General features: G+C 45.4%; 1 protein-coding gene across 1 annotated transcript in view; it reads left to right on the forward strand.

Annotated features, from left to right (window-relative positions):
• LOC137889997 (filamin-C-like) overlaps positions 1 to 19,197 on the forward strand; it is a 33,413-nt gene that overhangs the window by 11,660 nt on the left and 2,556 nt on the right. The window contains exons 14-46 of the mRNA XM_068734071.1: positions 80 to 203; positions 290 to 450; positions 533 to 623; positions 785 to 954; positions 1,045 to 1,162; positions 1,668 to 1,930; positions 2,148 to 2,745; positions 3,024 to 3,197; positions 4,363 to 4,525; positions 4,614 to 4,774; positions 4,857 to 5,024; positions 5,563 to 5,686; positions 5,764 to 5,920; positions 7,779 to 7,895; positions 8,885 to 9,074; positions 9,149 to 9,172; positions 9,743 to 9,990; positions 10,482 to 10,574; positions 11,288 to 11,387; positions 12,462 to 12,602; positions 12,817 to 12,945; positions 13,465 to 13,638; positions 13,857 to 14,018; positions 14,455 to 14,658; positions 14,942 to 15,094; positions 15,633 to 15,755; positions 15,847 to 16,098; positions 16,293 to 16,562; positions 16,711 to 16,848; positions 17,301 to 17,416; positions 17,559 to 17,691; positions 18,365 to 18,541; positions 18,628 to 18,846. Of these exons, the coding sequence (XP_068590172.1) occupies positions 80 to 203; positions 290 to 450; positions 533 to 623; positions 785 to 954; positions 1,045 to 1,162; positions 1,668 to 1,930; positions 2,148 to 2,745; positions 3,024 to 3,197; positions 4,363 to 4,525; positions 4,614 to 4,774; positions 4,857 to 5,024; positions 5,563 to 5,686; positions 5,764 to 5,920; positions 7,779 to 7,895; positions 8,885 to 9,074; positions 9,149 to 9,172; positions 9,743 to 9,990; positions 10,482 to 10,574; positions 11,288 to 11,387; positions 12,462 to 12,602; positions 12,817 to 12,945; positions 13,465 to 13,638; positions 13,857 to 14,018; positions 14,455 to 14,658; positions 14,942 to 15,094; positions 15,633 to 15,755; positions 15,847 to 16,098; positions 16,293 to 16,562; positions 16,711 to 16,848; positions 17,301 to 17,416; positions 17,559 to 17,691; positions 18,365 to 18,541; positions 18,628 to 18,846 (5,635 nt within the window). The remainder of the gene's footprint in view (positions 1 to 79; positions 204 to 289; positions 451 to 532; positions 624 to 784; positions 955 to 1,044; positions 1,163 to 1,667; positions 1,931 to 2,147; positions 2,746 to 3,023; positions 3,198 to 4,362; positions 4,526 to 4,613; positions 4,775 to 4,856; positions 5,025 to 5,562; positions 5,687 to 5,763; positions 5,921 to 7,778; positions 7,896 to 8,884; positions 9,075 to 9,148; positions 9,173 to 9,742; positions 9,991 to 10,481; positions 10,575 to 11,287; positions 11,388 to 12,461; positions 12,603 to 12,816; positions 12,946 to 13,464; positions 13,639 to 13,856; positions 14,019 to 14,454; positions 14,659 to 14,941; positions 15,095 to 15,632; positions 15,756 to 15,846; positions 16,099 to 16,292; positions 16,563 to 16,710; positions 16,849 to 17,300; positions 17,417 to 17,558; positions 17,692 to 18,364; positions 18,542 to 18,627; positions 18,847 to 19,197) is intronic.

The raw sequence follows: 19,197 nt of genomic DNA on the forward strand, positions 1-19,197 counted from the left end.
GCTGTGGGGGAGGTAGAATATGGAAAGTAGTTTCAACTGATGGTTGATGCCACTTTAATACATGTTTGGTGTGAACCAGGTGACGATAGGAGAAGGCAGCCATCCAGAGAACGTGAAGGTTTACGGTCCAGGTGTGGAGAAGACGGGCCTGAAGGCCAACGAGCCCACGTACTTCACTGTGGACTGCAGCGAGGCCGGACAGGGTGGGACCCGGTTCTGGTTTCATGTCTTTGATCCTCTTTAGTGGTGTAACTTTGTGAGGTTTAGTAGAACGCTTGTTACCTTTCAGGTGACGTCAGCATCGGGATCAAGTGTGCTCCGGGTGTGGTCGGTCCCGCGGAGGCCGACATCGACTTCGACATCATCAAGAACGACAACGACACGTTCACGGTGAAGTACACGCCTCCGGGTTCCGGTCAGTACACCATCATGGTGCTGTTCGCCGATCAGGTGAGAGACAGGTAAAAAAACCCCGAAACTTTTCTTATTAATATGAGACAGAGGGAAACAAACCTCTCATCTTTAAATGCAGGAAATCCCCATCAGTCCCTTCAGAATAAAGGTGGATCCTTCCCATGATGCAGCTAAAGTCAGAGCAGAAGGACCGGGACTCAGCAAGACAGGTGAGCTGACTTCAGGTGTGATTTTCATCCGGCAGAGAAGAAACTATTGTGTCATGAGCTTTTAAATAACTTACGTATTTAGATGCTTTACTAAAGTAAAAGTAGTAATCCATCCTTATATAACCCTCCAGTTTATTTGTATTTCTATGTTTAACTTGTAGGAGTTGAAGTGGGGAAACCGACCCACTTCACCATCTACACGAAGGGAGCAGGTAAAGCCCAACCAGAGGTCCATTTCACCGGAGCGGCCAAAGGAGACGCGGTCCGAGACTTCGAGATCATCGACAACCACGACTACTCGTACACGGTCCGCTACACCGCCGTCCAGCAGGTGAGACCAACGGATCTACATTGGTTCTGGTGTGTGAGCTGAACCACGATCCAGAGCTCACTGTGTAGTCTCTCTGTGATCTCTCCTCAGGGGATCACGACTGTCATCGTGTGTCACGGAGGAGACCCCATCCCCAAGAGCCCCTTCAACATCAGCGTGGCCCCCCCGCTGGACCTCAACAAGGTCCAGGTTCAGGGTTTGAACAACAGTGAGTACGTCTGAGTCAGCACTTTCGGAGGAAGATCACTTTATTGTTTCATATTAAAACCCTCCTCTTGGATATTTGGTGTTCTTAATAGTTTTAATAAATACTGACGCTCCATGAATCAGATAGTTTCATTTATTTTCCCAATAAAAACTCCATCTGAGGTACAACATTTTGTGCAGTGAGCTACTGTGCTGGTTCTCTGACCAGTTTTACCAGTTTCACAACCATTTCAATGCCAGTCCAGGACTCTACCGAGTCCACGTTGTCACATATATCAACGTGGACCCTTTAAACCAGTGGTTATATATAATATATAATATATACCATGACAAAATGTAAATATAATAGTTTAAATCCTGAACATTTAGTTAAGATAGTTATTGAAGAAGTTTGTCCTATCAGGTCTTCCTACAGATCTGGTAACGTTGAGTACCAAAGATTCACTTTCATGACAAATTGTTGGTTTTTAAATTCTCGTCTCTGTGCGTTTGTGTCCTCACCAAAGAGGTGGATGTCGGGAAGGACGAGGAGTTCACCATCAGCACTCGTGAGGCCGGAGGTCAGGGACGACTGGAGGTCAAGATCACCTCCCCGTCACGCCGACCCATCCCCTGCAAGATGGAGTCCGGCACGGCCAACGAGGTGCACGCGGTGAAGTACATCCCAAACGAGGAAGGACAGTACCGAGTGGACATCGGCTACGACGGGAACCCCGTACCGGGAAGCCCGTTCAGCGTGGAGGGCGTAATGCCGCCGGACCCCTCGAAGGTGAGACCTCAGGGAACAAAAGTCTTTCAGAATACTTAGAATATCATTATATAATACTGGTCTTAGTAAACCAGTTTGGGTCCCGGTAAACATCTCTTGGTCTTCAGAAATCTTTCTTAGTCTTGGTGAACTGGTTACTGGATCTACCGAGTCCAAAAGTCTGTCTATGTTTCTGGCTCCAAACTAGTCTCATCTCTTTGGCCCGTTTACCCTCCAGGTCCGAGCCTATGGTCCAGGTCTTCAGGGTGGCGTTGTGGGTAAACCGGCCCCCTTTGCCATTGACACAAAGGGAGCCGGTACTGGCGGTCTGGGCTTGACGGTGGAGGGACCCTGTGAGGCCAAGATCGAATGCCAGGACAACGGTGACGGATCCTGCTCCGTGTCCTACCTGCCCACGGAGCCCGGCGAGTACGCCATCAACATCCTGTTTGCGGACCAGCACATCCCCGGGTCCCCCTTCAAGGCCGCGGTTCAGGCGGCGTTCGACCCCAGCAAGGTGACAGCCAGCGGGCCGGGCCTGGAGCGAGGGAAGGTTAACGAGGACGGATCCTTCACGGTGGACTGCTCCAAAGCCGGAGAGGCCGAGCTCACCATCGAGATCGTCTCGGAGTCCGGAGCCAAAGCCGAAGTCCACGTCCAGAACAACGGCGACGGGACCTATTCCATCACCTACATCCCACAGGTCCACGGCACGTACACCATCACCATCAAGTACGGAGGACTCGCAGTTCCCGGGTTCCCCGCCGGACTTCAGGTGGACCCGGCTGTGGACACCAGCGGGGTGAAGGTCCACGGACCGGGAGTGGAGCCTAGAGGTGAGTGTGAAAGAGGTTCAGGTACAAAGTGGTTTAAATCATTTAGAATCTATTAAAGTCCTTTATGAGATGGATTTAGTTTAACTTTTACTTCGTTATTAAAAACTTGATTTTTAAAGTATTTATCAGATCAATTAAATATTTTCTTTACGTGATCGACGCTTTAAATCACATTTAACCAAAAATAATCAAAGTAAAGGGCCTCAGAGGTTCTGCCAAATGTTTGGATTAAATTAAGAACTCATTATATTTTGGTCTTCTTTGTTGGTCCTCTGCAGGCGTCCTGAGGGAAGTGACCACCCACTTCCTCGTGGACGCCCGGGCGCACTGCAAGAGCGGCGGCAGCCTCGTCAAAGCCATAATCTCCAACCCGTCGGGCGTCAACACGGACGCCTACGTCACCGACAAAGGAGACGGGACCTACAGGGTGGAGTACACGGCGTACGAGGACGGTGAGACTCTACAGGGTTTTAGTCTAGGGGGGACGGACCAAAGAGAACAAGATCACTTTGGAGGGTTCACTGCCGCTTTATATATAACTTATTTTTTTATTTTCTTCTTCTTCGCCTTCATCTTCTTCTTTTCTCCTTCATCTTCTTCTTCTTCTTCTTCTTCTTCTTCTTCTTGGCTGTTTTTTCCCACAACAACACATTATAAAGTTGAATTAAACAACCCTGTGGTCCTCGTAAAGGGAAAGACTTCAACTATTCAAAACCAACAACATGTGTTCTTGTTAGACCACATAAAGATGAAGTTTCCAGTGATGCTCACATAAACACAGAGATAAATAAAGGTAGAAAACTGTATTTAAGGTGTAACTTAATGAATGTGGAGAGGCCTCTGTGTGTGTGTGTGTGTGTGTGTGTGTGTGTGTGTGTGTGGGGGGGGGGGGGGGGGGGGGGGGGGGGGGCAGCTGGTATTAATAGCTGCAGCAGATGGTTTTCCACTGATAGTAATGTGTGACATGCTGGAGCCCAGTGCATTGTGGGACAGAAATACTCTTCCCTGTGGAGGCCTCAGTCTTCTTCGGTTCCTCTTGAACTCACAAAGTTGATGAACTTGTAGGTTTTTGTGGCCAAACAGTTGATGGTTCAAACCCCTGCAAGAAAAAAATTAGTCAGGAAACAACCTTTAGTTCTTTAAAGTTCTTCAAAGCTTCACGAGTTAAAGCTGCATTCTCTCTAGTGTCCACCAGGGGGCGACTCCTCTGGTTGTATAGAAGTCTCGTCTAAAATGACTCTACTTCTCTCTTGATTTATTCCCTCAGTAAACATTGTAAACATGAGTTTATGGTCTCAATCTCTAGTTTACAGTCTTCTTCAATACAGCATGATGTTCATTTAGTACATTATGGTCCATTTAGAGTCAAACACACCATTTTCTTACTTAAAACGTCATCAATTTGTATCCGTTATTTAGTAATAAGATGTATTTTTAAAGGTAATCCCACAGATCTATAATGTACATTTGCACATTGTGATTTTATCCACATCGTTTTCAGCAGGAAATGCTGCATGAGCAATATATCGGAGGACTAAAGTCCCACCAGCAGCCTCATAAGGGTCTCATTTAGACCCCTTTGTTTGACACAGACCGTTACGATTTGTCTGTCTGCAGGTCTGCATCTGATTGAGGTCTTGTTTGATGAGGTCTCGGTGCCGAAGAGTCCGTTCAGGGTGTCAGTGACGGAGGGTTGTGACCCCAGTCGAGTCCGAGCCTATGGTCCGGGTCTGGAGGAAGGCCTGGTTAACAAACCGAACCGCTTCACCGTCGAGACCAGGTGATTTTACTGTAGCTCTTAATCTCAATCAAACAGTTCTGAGTGTCTCAGACCGAGTCTAAACCTCCCCCCCTCGTCTCCCCCTCAGAGGTGCTGGCACCGGAGGTCTTGGTCTGGCCATTGAAGGTCCATCTGAGGCGAAGATGTCCTGCAAGGACAACAAAGACGGCAGCTGCAGCGTGGAGTACATCCCCTTCACTCCTGGAGAGTACGACGTCAACGTCACCTTCGGAGGCCTTCCTATCCCAGGTGATGGTCTGAACCAGGACTCTTTGGGGGTCTGGTCTGGTCTGGCTCCAGCAATGACTCATAACATCTGTGTGTGTTGCAGGGAGCCCATTTCGGGTCCCAGTGCGAGAGCTGGTGGATCCCAGTAAAGTGAAGTGTTCAGGTCCCGGACTGGGAAGTGGAGTCCGAGCCCACGTCCCTCAGACCTTCACTGTGGACAGCAGTAAGGCCGGGGTGGCCCCCCTGGAGGTCCAGCTGTACGGGCCCACAGGTGAGACCGTCCTTGTCTTCTTATATCTGAGTTCCTTCCTCTCGACTTGCCTTCAGGGTCGGTCAAGAACAAATGGATCTTTCTGAAATAAAAACCTTCAGTTAAGACTGTTGAGACTGAAACCTGCCCGCTACCAAAACGTACATCCTGGAACAAGTCCACTTGAACCACAAAGATCTTAACTCAGTCTTAAGTCTAAAAGGTATATAACTTCTTTTTCTTCTCCTCCTTCTTTTTCTCCTTTTTCTTCTCCTTCTTCTTCTTCTTCTTCTTCTCCTCCTTCTTCTTCTTCTTTTTCTTCTTCTTCTCCTCCTCCTTCTTCTTCCTCTTCTTCTTCTCCTCCTTCTTCTTCCTCTTCTTCCTCTTCTTCTTCTCCTCCTTCTTCTTCCTCTTCTTCTTCTTCTTCTTCTTCCTCTTCTTCCTCTTCTTCTTCTTCTTCTAGCTCTAACAGGTTTCTCCAAAGGTCTGTGTGACATATATTTCTATCTTGAACTCTAAAAGGTCTAAAAATGATTGTTAAACTCCGGTTCCCCTCCAGGTGTGACCGAGCCGATCAGTGTCACCGATAACGGAGACGGTTCTCACACAGTCACCTACACTCCCGCCGCCGACGGCCCGTACACGGTGTGTGTGAAGTACGCCGACCAGGAGGTCCCTCGCAGGTCGGTAACCGAAACATATATGAAGAAGTCTTGATCGTACTGGTTCAGGTCTAACCTTCCAATGCGGTTCCTCTCAGTCCTTTTAAGATCAAGACATTACCGGCTCACGATGCCAGTAAAGTCCGAGCCAGCGGTCCGGGTCTGAACGCGTCCGGAGTTCCAGCCAGTCTGCCGGTGGAGTTCACCATCGATGCCAGAGATGCCGGAGAGGGACTGCTCACTGTTCAGATCCTGGTGAGTCCCAGAGTCCAGTCCTGCCTTAGGAAGATCAGGGTCACACCGTCCACTATGGTCCACTACGGTCCGATAGGCTCTGCTAAGGTCTGCTAGCATCTGCTATGGTCCTCTAGAGTCTGCTACGGTCTGCTAGCGTCCACTATGGTCCACTAGGGTCTGCTATCGTCCACTATGGTCCTCTAGAGTCTGCTAGTGTCCACTATGGTCCACTAGGGTCTGCTAGCGTCCGCTAGGGTCTGCTATGGTCCACTAGGCTCTGCTAGCGTCCGCTATGGCCCTCTAGAGTCTGCTAGTGTCCACTATGGTCCTCTAGAGTCTGCTAGCATCCGCTATGGGCCGCTATGGTCCAGAAGGGTCTGCTAGCGTCCACTAGGGTCTGCTATCGTCCGCTATGGTCCACTAGAGTCTGTTAGTGTCCGCTATGGTCCTCTAGAGTCTGCTAGCGTCCGCTATGGTCCGCTATGGTCCGCTATGGTCCGCTATGGTTCTCTAGGGTCTGCTAGCGTCCGCTATGGTCCGCTAGGCTCTGTTAGCGTCCACTAGGGTCTACTATCGTTCGCTATGGTCCACTAGAGTCTGTTAGTGTCCGCTATGGTCCTCTAAAGTCTGCTAGCGTCCGCTATGGTCTGCTATGGTCCACTAGGCTCTGCTAGCGTCCACTAGGGTCTGCTATCATCTGCTATGGTCTGCTATCATCTGCTATGGCCTGCTATCATCTGCTATGGTCCACTAGAGTCTGTTAGTGTCCGCTATGGTCCACTAGAGTCTGCTAGCGTCCGCTATGGTCCTCTAAGGTCTGGTAGCGTCCGCTATGGTCCGCTAGGCTCTGTTAGCGTCCACTAGGGTCCGCTATGGTCCACTAGGCTCTGCTAGCGTCCACTAGGGTCTGTTATCGTCCGCTATGGTCCACTAGAGTCTGTTAGTGTCCGCTATGGTCCACTAGAGTCTGCTAGCGTCCGCTATGGACCGCTATGGTCCTCTAGGGTCTGCTAGCGTCCGCTATGGTCCGCTATGGTCCACTAGGGTCTGCTATCGTCCGCTATGGTCCACTAGAGTCTATAGTGTCCGCTATGGTCCACTAGAGTCTGCTAGCGTCCGCTATGGTCCTCTAGGGTCTGCTAGCGTCCGCTATGGTCCGCTAGGCTCTGTTAGCGTCCACTAGGGTCTGCTATTGTCCGCTATGGTCCACTAGAGTCTGTTAGTGTCCGCTATGGTCCTCTAGAGTCTGTTAGTGTCCGCTATGGTCCACTAGAGTCTGCTAGCGTCCGCTATGGACCGCTATGGTCCTCTAGGGTCTGCTAGTGTCCGCTATGGTCCGCTATGGTCCGCTATGGTCCACTAGGGTCTGCTATCGTCCGCTATGGTCCACTAGAGTCTATAGTGTCCGCTATGGTCCACTAGAGTCTGCTAGCGTCTGCTATGGTCCTCTAGGGTCTGCTAGCGTCCGTTATGGTCCGCTAGGCTCTGTTAGCGTCCACTAGGGTCTGCTATTGTCCGCTATGGTCCACTAGAGTCTGCTAGCGTCCGCTATGGTCTGCCATGGTCCTCTAGGGTCTGCTAGCGTCCGCTATGGTCCACTAGGGTGTGATTTGGTCCTCGTGGCATAAATTCCTTCATCATAGGGGGCACGTGAAGGCTCTTGTTGAACTTGTTGGAATCTCCATTGTAGCGTAGGGGTCTACTGAGCATGTTTAGAACTACAAACAGAACTACGGTGTTGTCTGTTTGGGATCTGAAGCTTCAGCCCAACAAACCAGTTCTCTGTGGACTGAATATGTGAGGAGGCTCTGAACTGTTGTTGTCTCACTGACTCTCTTAACCCCTGATTGTGACTTCCTGTCCCCGGGGCTTGTAGGGTCCAGACGGGTCCAGCCGGGAGGCCTCAGTGTTTGTGGAGGACTGGGGCAGGAGGGTGTGGGAGACTCACATAGTAAAGAAAACCATCCCCTTCAGTATTCATAAGAGAGGCTGTGTAAGACCTCCTCCCTCCATCACCTCGTCTCCCCTCCTCCCTTCATCCCCTATCCCCTTATTCTGCCTCCTTGTTGCCTAAAAACAGGACATCAATGATCCTCTCCTGCTTTCACTCTGATTAGAAGTGATTTTATTTAAGAGGGAATCATCAGACACCAGTGAGCCACAAAGTAATAAATGTAATAAATTAGTATATAATCAAAGTTAAATATTTAGACAATAGGAGCCTCTTTAAAGGAACCAGTGAAATAAAGTGTTACTGGATCTGGATCTGCAGGAAACTAAAGGATATAATAGATCTGTGATATTTATTATATTGATTTATATAAAATAAATACCTCCAAAAGTTACATGAAGTCTGGAGCAGCAGAATCATTTAACACAAATATAAATGTTCTATTTAAACATGTTGCCGTACACTTAAATAAACATGTTGTGTATATAAAAGTAACTAAGTACATTTATTATCAGCCCCCCCCCGTGGTCTCCATGTGAACTGACCTTCATCAGTTTGTGTGGTTTTCAGTTCTTCACTAACCGGAGTGAACTCCTCCTCTTCCTCCTCCTCTTCATCCTCCTCCTCCTCTTCTTCCTCCTCTTCCTCCTCTTCTTCCTCCTCTTCTTCCTTCTCCTCTTCCTTCTCCTCCTCCTCCTCCTCCTCCTCTTCCTCCTCTTCTTCTTCCTCCTCCTCCTCCTCCTCCTCCTGTAGTGAGTAGACTAGTTAGATCCTGTGTGATGATGAAGATATGAGTACTGTGAACACCACTGGTCTCAAACCATCAGAATGTATTTGACGTCAAAGGTCCGAGTCTGTCGGTTCAGATCTTAAAACACTGGTTCTGGTTCTGGTTCAGGACAGATGGTTTGTGATGTCTGAACCCGAACCAAAGATTACTTCCGTCTCACGTTGCGTAGGAGACCACTGATGGACAGTACTGAAGTTGTAGTACTTCAGAGTACTTTGATATATATTCACTGTGTCTCCAGGATCCGGAGGGGAAACCCAAGAGGGCGAACATCCGGGACAACCGCGACGGGACGTACACGGTGTCCTACGTCCCCGACATGACGGGACGCTACACCATCACCATCAAGTACGGAGGAGACGAGATCCCGTACTCTCCGTACCGCATCCACGCGCTGCCCGCCGGGGACGCCAGCAAGTGTCTGGTCACAGGTCAGGCTCCGCCCACCTCTTACTGTGGCAGCCAATCAGAAGGTGTCGTCGCTGAGTGTTTGTTTCTCTTACAGTGTCGATCGGAGGACACGGACTGGGTGAGTTACTTTAAGCTGGTCTGAAGAGTCATGAGTGGATTTGTAAAATTAAATTTGCATTTTAATAAATTAATTAATTTCATTTTATTCTTCTTATTTATTCATTTATTATTTTTCTCTATTTTCTATTATTTATTTAATATACATTTTTTATTATTTGTATTTTGTTTTTGTTATTATTTGTGTTTTTAGTCATGATTTTATTTGTTTTTAATATAATTGATATTTATTGTTAATTTTATTTTATATTTCCTTTTATTTTATTTGATTTGTCCTATTTATTTTATATTCTGTTTTACTTTATTTAGTTAGTTTTATATTGCTTTATTTGTTTTTTAATTGTATTGTATTTGGTTTGTTTAGTTGTATTTCATTATTTCATTTTGTTTTTTGTCTAGTTAAATATTTTAATTGTTTCATTCATTTTAGTTATTTATTATTTGTTTTATTTATTTATGGTTACTTTACTTTATTCATGTTAATCACTGTGTACAGTAGTAAACATCTCAGCAGCTCAGTGTTCAGATGATTCACGCTACTCGCCTCCTGATTGGTCGTCCCTCTTGTCAGGATCAGGTATCGGCCCGACCATCCAGATCGGAGAGGAGACGGTCATCACCGTGGACGCAAAGGCTGCTGGGAAAGGTAAAGTCACCTGCAAGGTGTCGACCCCCGACGGGGCGGAGCTGGACGTGGACGTGGTGGAGAACGCCGACGGGACCTTCGATATCTACTACACGGCTCCAGAACCCGGGAAGTACGTCATCACCATCCGGTTTGGGGGCGAGAACATTCCCAACAGCCCGTTCCACGTGGTGGTGAGTGAGTCCGCCGAGCACCTCGAGGCCAGAGCAGTGGTTCCTGAGCTTCCTACTGGGACCAGTAGACCTCTTCAGGAGTCTGAAGATCCTTCATTCGGTTGTAGAAAAAGGTTCTCTTTAGGGGACCAGTCCACAAACCAGGAACCAGAAACAAAGAACCAGAAACCTGGACCTGGTTGTAGAAAAAGGTTGCGTAAAATGTTCAGGAACCACTGCATCATTAATATTCACTTGTGTTTGTGCATGTGTGTGTGTGTGTGTGTGTGTGTGTGTGTGTGTGTGCATGTGTGTGTGTGTGTGTGTGTGTGTGTGTGTGTGTGTGTGTGTGTGTGCGTGCGCGTGTGTGCGCGCGTGTGCATGTGTGTGTGTGTGTGTGCATGTGTGTGCGTGTGTGCGCGTGTGTGTGTGTGTGTGTGTGTGTGTGTGTGTGTGTGTGTGTGTGTGTGTGTGTGTGTGGTCCCTAAAGGCTCTACCTTGTTCCCTGTTAGGTGAGTGATACCGTCCCAATAATAGAGGAGCCATGTGATCAGCTTCAGTTACAGCAGCCCTTCACTCCCTATGTGGGCCTCTCCCCTCACTGGGTATTACATCTACACTATATATATATATATATTTATATATATATGTGCAGTATACAGTATATACATATATATATATATATATATATATATATATATATATATATATATGTATATTTGTACCACAAACTGTCCTCTTCACTGGATGCATCACTGAGCTGATTCAGATCAATAACGACCCAGATTCACTTATTGATTTATTAATAACTCAATACTTACTGCATGTTTCAATCTTCTACCATCCGACTAACAGACTTATATATCATTACAGTCATTATACATTTAACTATTCTTATTATGTATTCATTCATTAAACTGTGTTAGTTTATTCTATTATTTGTATTTATATTTTTTATTTAATTATTATTTTATTAATTGATATACTTTTTGTTTTATATGAATTTAATATAGTTTAATGTATTAATGTATTCTTATTATGGTTGGTTTATTTTTTTTGGTATTCTTTACTGTTTCATTGGATGTGTTTAGTGTAGTTTGGGACTATGTAGAACAGTAAACATGTGTTTATGTACCAGCTCAGCACCATTAACCGGTTTTAGACCAGTCTAGATGATGATGCTCTCTCTCTCAGCCTCTCTACCGTCATGCTTGTGCTTCCTCCTCCTCTTCCTCCCCCTCCACCATCTCTCTCTGGACCATATCCCAGAGTTCCCAGTATGGGGACACTAACGCTCCTCCCTCTGGCTCTGGTTTAGGCCACCGATGATCCCATCAGCCCCGTGGACGGGATGGATCCGGTGCTCCGCCCCTTCAGTCTGGTGATTCCCTTCACGGTGCAGAAAGGAGAGATCACAGGTGATGTAAAGAATATCTGTTTCTGCTTGCTGAACATACTCTATATGGATTAAGTTTAGCTGTATTTGGATTTTAAAGGATCAGTCTGGTGTTGTTTTTTTTTGCTTGATGTCTGGATCCAAAACAGACAACATGATAGTCCATCCTGACCTCCCGTCTGACTTCCTGTCCTATCTTTAACAACACCAATATGTAGTTTCATCAGTAAAAACAGTAAAACAGCTGGTCACTGTAGTTTTTAATCAAACAAACAGGAGGAAATAGTCTGTTGGTTGGGGACTATTTTCAGTGGCGGATTAGTTTGGTGCTCTAGAGAGTATTGGTATGGATGTATGTATGTATACATCCACTGCTGGTTTGTATGGAAGCCTGTTTCCGTCATAAAAATAAATAAATAAATAAATCACTTAAAAAAAAAGCTTTTTTCCGCCAAAAAAAAAATGGAATTTTTTTTTCCTTGTACTTTTTTTTCCACCAGAAAAAAAATCCAGGTTTTTATTTTAATTTTAATTTTTTACTTTTAAACATAACACAGACCAGATGTTTCCAGTTGCTGTTTGATGAAGGTTTCCACCTCAGCCACATCGGTTTTATTCTTTCTACTCCAGAACTGCTTCTTGCTTAAAATTAATTCTATTCAAGGGTGCGTTTGCTCAGTACAATCCATGTGAAACAGCAAGCAACTGAAGTATGTCATCTGTTGTAAAGCCACGTTTAAAGTAGTCTTCAATATACTCACAATCCATTTATATGTCAAACGTAGAGTAACCTGTGAAGAGCTGCTTCTATGACTGTTGTGTTAAAGTATCTCATCATTTTGTGAGTACTGGAAACATCTGATCAGTGTTATGGTTACAGATGGATGCACCAAAAGTGTTGGTGCATTTATTTATTTTTTGCTGGCAGAAAAAAAGTAACACCCCCCCCCCCCAAATTTTTTTTTTTCATTTTGGTGGAAACGGGCTTCCATAGTTTGAGTCTGAAAATGAGATTTGAAGAAAAACAAGACCATCAGCAGACTCACCATATTTAGGAGAATAAGTCAACAACTATTGTTTGTGTTTTGTTCTCCAGGTGAAGTGCGAATGCCGTCCGGTCGGACCGCGTGTCCTCACATCACCGACAACAAGGACGGCACCGTCACCGTGAAATACTCCCCGACAGAACGAGGCCTGCACGAGATGGACATCAAATACGATGGGAACCACATCCCAGGTGACCCCCCCAACACATATTTACTCTTAAAGGACTTTGACAGCTGGAGCAACGAGGATTATTTCAACCAGAGGTCTCAGTCTTTGGAAACAGAGAGTAGAGTATCATCAGCAAACAGCTTGACTTTAGGACGATTAAGACCTGGTCCTGGACTCTTTCTGCACTTTTATCAAACCAACATGTTCGTAATCCTCTTGTGGTTTTCTTTTGACAGGAAGTCCACTTCAGTTCTACGTGGACGCCGTTAACAGTGGTCATGTGACGGCGTACGGTCCCGGTCTGAGTCACGGCACCGTGAACCGACCGGCCACCTTTACCATCGTCACTAAAGACGCTGGAGAAGGTATCAGTACCGTCATACACCAACATGTGTCGGGTATTTGTACGTAACTATAGCAGATGTTACCGGCATATTTAAATATATTCCATATTCTTTAACTGCAGGGAGAAGCAGGTTTTTATTTGAAATTGGCTTCTATTATTATTCATAATTTCTTTGTTCTTTGTTTCTTTGAGGCATTTTGTCTCCAGAGATATTCAATTTCACATAATTTTCATTTCTAAATTTCATACATGCCTTTTACAGTAAAACTAATTCCAGTCACATCTACCTTGGAGTTTTTTTATTAATGTTAAGCTATCGTCAAGACTTTTATTTTGAAACATTTGCAGGAAACAGCATCTTAACACAGATTGAGAAAAACAGTAGTAGAAGGGACTGGAATTAAATTGTGAATAAGAACAGTGTTGAGTACGACATGTTAATCATACTGAATTTACCTTGAGAGATCAATGTTAAGCTACCTCCAAGACTTTTATTTTGAAACATGATAGGGCTCTATTTGTTTGTCTCTCTCTGCAGGTGGTCTGTCTCTGGCTGTGGAAGGTCCGTCTAAAGCAGAGATCAGCTGTAAAGACAACAAAGACGGGACCTGCACCGTGTCCTACCTGCCCACCGTACCCGGAGACTACAACATCATCGTCAAGTTCGATGACAAGCACATCCCCGGCAGCCCGTTCACCGCCAAGATCACCGGTACTGAACCTCTACTGTGTTTCTCTAGAGCCGGACGAATCCATGGACGTGTCAGCGGTTCTCATTGTACCTTTATCTTAGTTATGCACACATCCTACATTATATTACAAGCCTCTCTAGCTCTTCTTTTAACCTGTTCACTCAAAGAGTTTCATTTAAATAAATATCTGTAAGTCGCTATCGATCGCCGTATGAGGTAACACTTGGTTGATCTCCAGGTGACGAATCCATGAGGACGTCTCAGCTTAACGTCGGCACAGCAACAGATGTTTCCTTGAAGATCACGGAGACGGACCTGAGCAGCCTGACAGCGAGCATCAGGGCGCCGTCTGGAAACGAGGAGCCGTGTCTGCTGAAGAGGCTCCCTAACAGACACATCGGTCAGTTTTTCCCACAGAAAGACGTTGTTCCGCATTATGAAACGTTAATGTTCTCTTATAATAGCTTTAGCTAAGAGCTAGCTTCAAGTAGCTAACTTTGCAAACATGAAATGTGGCAAAAATCCAAGACAAATGTTGTGTTTTTGACATTTACAACCAGAAATGACTAACGTTAGCGCTAGCGGTGGCTATCAGTAAAATAAAGCGATACGAAGGACTTCTTTAGGACTTTTTTAGGACTTCTTTAGGACTAGGATTTGACTTGTGACTCGTAAAACAACAACGTAATCCTACTGATGGCAGCGCTGCCCCTTTGAAGGAAATCTGAAGAACACTGAAGTAAAACCTGTTGCCGTCAAACAAACAATCAGACAAACAATCAGACACAAAAAGAAAATGGCTTCCAGCGTTCTGACCTCGCTCCTCTCGTCTGCAGGGATCTCGTTCACGCCAAAGGAAGTAGGCGAACACATAGTAAGCGTGAAGAAGAGTGGGAAACACGTGACCAACAGTCCCTTTAAGATCATGGTGGGTCAGTCGGAGATCGGAGACGCCAGCAAGGTGAAGGTCTACGGTCAGGGTCTGGTGGAGGGGCACACCTTGGAGGTGGCCGAGTTCATCGTGGACACCAGGAACGCAGGTACCATCAAAAAAACTTACAATAAGTCAGAATAAATGGGTTGTTTTGATTGGATGACAGGTGTTTATAGTTTTGATTGGATGACAGGTGTTTGTAGTTATGATTGGATGACAGGTGTTTGTAGTTTTGATTGGATGACAGGTGTTTGTAGTTTTGATTGGATGACAGGTGTTTGTAGTTTTGATTGGATGACAGGTGTTTGTAATTTTGATTGGATGACAGGTGTTTGTAGTTATGATTGAATGACAGGTGTTTGTAGTTGATCTGTTATTCGTCCTCTCAGGTTACGGAGGTCTGGGTTTGTCCATCGAGGGTCCCAGTAAAGTGGACATTAACTGTGAGGACGTGGAGGACGGGACCTGTAAAGTCACCTACTGTCCAACTGAACCTGGAAATTACATCATCAATATCAAGTTTGCAGACCAACACGTCCCAGGTAGGAACTATATGGACCAGCATGCTCTCTGGTTAGTGATGGACATCTTCCAGGTGGTTTCATTTAATTTCTATGAAAATCAGCAAACAGAGGTTTAGTTTTTGTTAGAAGATTCCATTTATGCATTTATTATATTTCTAATAAATGATTCTCTGATGAGTAGAACTATATAGTAGCAGAGAATATAAATACTGTACAATACAAATACATGTAGTCAGTTAATTTCCATCAATGAAAATAAAAAATGTCACAAAAAGTTTTTTTATTTTTGTTATTGTATAAAGAATAAAGTTCAAAGTAACGTCTTCAAATGTTATTTTTATTATTATTATTGTTATTGTTAGTATTCTCATTGTTGTTATTATTATGATGATGATTAATATTGTTATTATTATTATCGTTGTTATTCAGTTAACTGAAATACTGAAAATCTGAGTGGAGAATTGTTTTTGTACATTAATTATCTTTTGATGGATTAACTATAGAAGTGTAAATAAACAAACATTGTGTTTAAATCCTAATATTTTGGTGTCAACAGGAAGTCCGTTCACGGTGAAGGTGTTGGGTGAAGGCCGGATGAAGGAGAGCATCACCAGGAGGCGTCAGGCTCCGTCCATCGCTACAGTTGGCAGCACCTGTGACCTCAACCTCAAGATACCAGGTGAGACACCCGTCTCCTCCACCTCCTGTCCTCTCTGCTCCCTCCTCTTCACCTCCCTCGTTTCCTCCTTCCACCCCCCCACTGCTATCAGGGAACTGGTTCCACATGGTCTCGGCTCAGGAGCGCCTGACCCGGACCTTCACCCGCAGCAGCCACACCTACACCCGGACGGAGCGGACGGAGATCAGTAAGACCCGAGCCGGAGAGACCAAGAGGGAGGTCCGCGTGGAGGAGAGCACCCAGGTGGGGGACCCCTTCAGGGACGTGTTCGGGGACTTCCTGGGACGGGAGAGTCTGAGCGGGTTCAGCGGGAACAGACCGCCACCGCCAACGCTGCAGGACGGTGTGTGTGTGTGTGTGTGTGTGTGTGTGTGTGTGTGTGTGTGTGTGTGTGTGGACCAGAGTGTGTTTTCAGAATGTCTATCTTCATTCATCACGAAACGATTATTCGATATGATCAATGGAACCGTTTCAGGATGAAACATGAAATCATACGTTTATAATAACAAAAACAAAAAACAAACTAAAATTCCTCAGGTGAGACAGGTAACCAGGAGATGGAGGCCCAGGTTCTGAGTCCAGGAGGCCAGACGGAGGAGGCTGAGATCATTAGAGGAGAGAACAGCTCCTACAGCGTCCGCTTCGTCCCTCAAGAGATGGGAGCTCACACTGTGAACGTTAAATACCGAGGTCAGCACGTTCCTGGGAGCCCCTTCCAGTTTACTGTGGGGCCCCTGGGGGAGGGAGGGGCCCACAAGGTCCGAGCAGGAGGCACCGGGCTGGACCGGGGAGTGGCCGGGATCCCAGGTGGGTTGAGATCCAAAGATGACGTCCTCATTAATATTTCTGAATTTTTAACGTTGATTGTTTACTATTTTGTTTACTATTTATGTGAAACTTAAGGTAAACTTTCATATTTTGTTGATAACGTTTGTGCGTTTCCTGTTCTTTTCAGCTGAGTTCAGTATCTGGACCAGAGAGGCCGGAGCAGGAGGTCTGTCCATTGCCGTAGAGGGACCCAGTAAGGCAGAAATCACGTTTGAAGACCGGAAGGACGGATCCTGTGGAGTCGTCTACGTGGTCCAGGAGCCTGGTGAGACTCTGATTCTAGATCACATTTAATCCCTGATGCATGTATTAAGAATCTGGATAGTAGAAAAATAATATTGTGGAGTACCACAAGGCTCAGTTCTGGTCCCACTACCTTTCATATTATGTAATATCCATAAACTCAATGCTAATATTCATCACTATGCAGACGACACCCAACTCTAGCAGCAGTTGATATTGATTATCTGAGCATCCTTTATAGATAAATCACAACTAATTACATCCTAGTTGTTGGTCATTTAATAGAATGTGTGTTTTTTTTAATTAACTGGTTGTTATTTTTGTGGTTTGGTAATCTTTCCCATTGGCAGTGTATTGAAAACAGTAGCAGGCCCAGAAGGGTTCCCTGTGGAACACCACCGTTATGCTTAGCGACCTGTTAGAGAGGTGTGACCATGACTTAATAGTGATATTAAAAGGTCTCTTTGTCTCCAGGTGACTACGAGGTTTCCATCAAGTTCAATGACGAACACGTCCCTGACTCTCCGTTCATCGTCCCCGTCGCCACTCTGTCCGCTGACGCTCGTCGCCTCTCCATCACCAGCCTGCAGGTAAGAACATGTGGTCTTCATCGAGCGCTGAGGTCTCCGACATATGAAGAGTTTTGATCTTCTGTGAATACATTTATTATTATTGTGTATTTCTGTGTTCATATGTATGTAAATGTAACTAAGTTTCTCTGTTGTCCATCAGGAGATGGGTCTGAAGGTCGGGCAGGAGGCCTCGTTTGCTGTCCAGCTGAACGGAGCCAGAGGGCTGATCGATGCTAAGATCCACACTCCATCCGGAGCTATAGAGGAGTGTTACATCACTGAGCTGGAGAGCGGTAAGCCTTACGCTATATTATTGACATTCTTTTATGTAAAAACACAGCAGTAATACAAAGGGTCTGGTTAGTAAAAGAAAAGAGCGGTGACTTTATATATGGAGTACCACAAGGCTCCATTCTGGGCCCACTACCTTTACATTTTATATATCGTTGCATTGTCACAGTTGGTGTCTTTATATATGCTCAGATACTTGCATGTTATCTTAAATATTTTACCAAAATATAGTTTCGGCAGAAAATCTTGATGACCTGGAAAGTGATGACTTTTGTTCCTCTTTTCTGCTTTACATATTAACTGAAAGCAGTTTTTCACTGTCAGAGATCATAGTATGAGACGGATGTGTACATATATGTGCATTAGGTAGTATATCTTTGTTAGCTTTAAAATTCTTCTAGTAATACAAATTTTTACTAGATGTATAGGTAATCTCATGAGGTATTTGTTCTCTGTAACTGTAACAGAATATAGTTACCTTTATTTGTATCCTAATTCATCTGTTCTGGTTCCCTCTACATGTCATTGTCCCCAATAATCCTGTTCATTACTATGCAGATGACACAAGACTCTATGTAGCTGTTTCAGCTAAATCATGACAGAGATCACAGTTAACTTCTATTCCAACACATTACACTGATATGTTTGTCATTTAAAACCCGTGTGTCCCCACAGACCAGCATGCCATCAGGTTCATCCCGAGAGAAAACGGAGTTCATTCTATCGACGTTCGTTTCAACGGCAGCCACGTCCCCGGTAGTCCCTTCAAGATTCGAGTGGGAGAACCAGGACAGGTGGGAGATCCCGGCATGGTGTCGGCCTTCGGACCGGGACTGGAGGGAGGAACCACAGGTATACACAAAACAATAGACACCATAAGACCACCTCAATGAAGACAGATTTTAACAGGTGTCTGTCCTGTCATTGTCCTCCTTCAGGTGTGGCGTCAGAGTTCAGTGTGAACACGTGTAACGCCGGATCAGGAGCTCTGGCTGTGACCATCGATGGACCGTCCAAAGTCAAGATGGACTGTCAGGAGAGTCCAGAGGGCTACAAGGTATCCTACACACCCATGGCTCCTGGGAGCTACCTGATCTCCATCAAGTATGGAGGACCCCAGCACATCGTAGGGAGTCCTTTCAAGGCCAAAGTCTCAGGTGGGTGAAAGGAGCAGGCTGGTATAGTGCTTGAATTCCGCCAGTATTCAGTAGTTTGTTGAGTATTGGTATTAAAGGGCGTCGCTCAAACAGACCCCGACCTTCTCTACCAAACGGTACAGTCCTTACTCGCCACAAAATTAAGCATCGTCCAGAACAACCGAGTCCGCTCCTTCTAGAGTCCAATGACAAATACTAAAGTTGCTTCCTGAGACATTTTGGATATCGACTGTTTCAACTGAGGACAAAAACTTTATTTGCTTCAGCGTTCGGCTCCTCAACACTTTACAAACATTTTATTAGGGCGAATCTAAAGGACATAAAGCTGACAAATGGAAAGTTGGCATCCAT

This window comes from Cebidichthys violaceus, unplaced genomic scaffold (assembly GCF_023349555.1).
Source record: "Cebidichthys violaceus isolate CVI_PGR_0920_01 unplaced genomic scaffold, fCebVio1.0.p SCAF_60, whole genome shotgun sequence".
NCBI lineage: Eukaryota > Metazoa > Chordata > Actinopteri > Perciformes > Stichaeidae > Cebidichthys > Cebidichthys violaceus.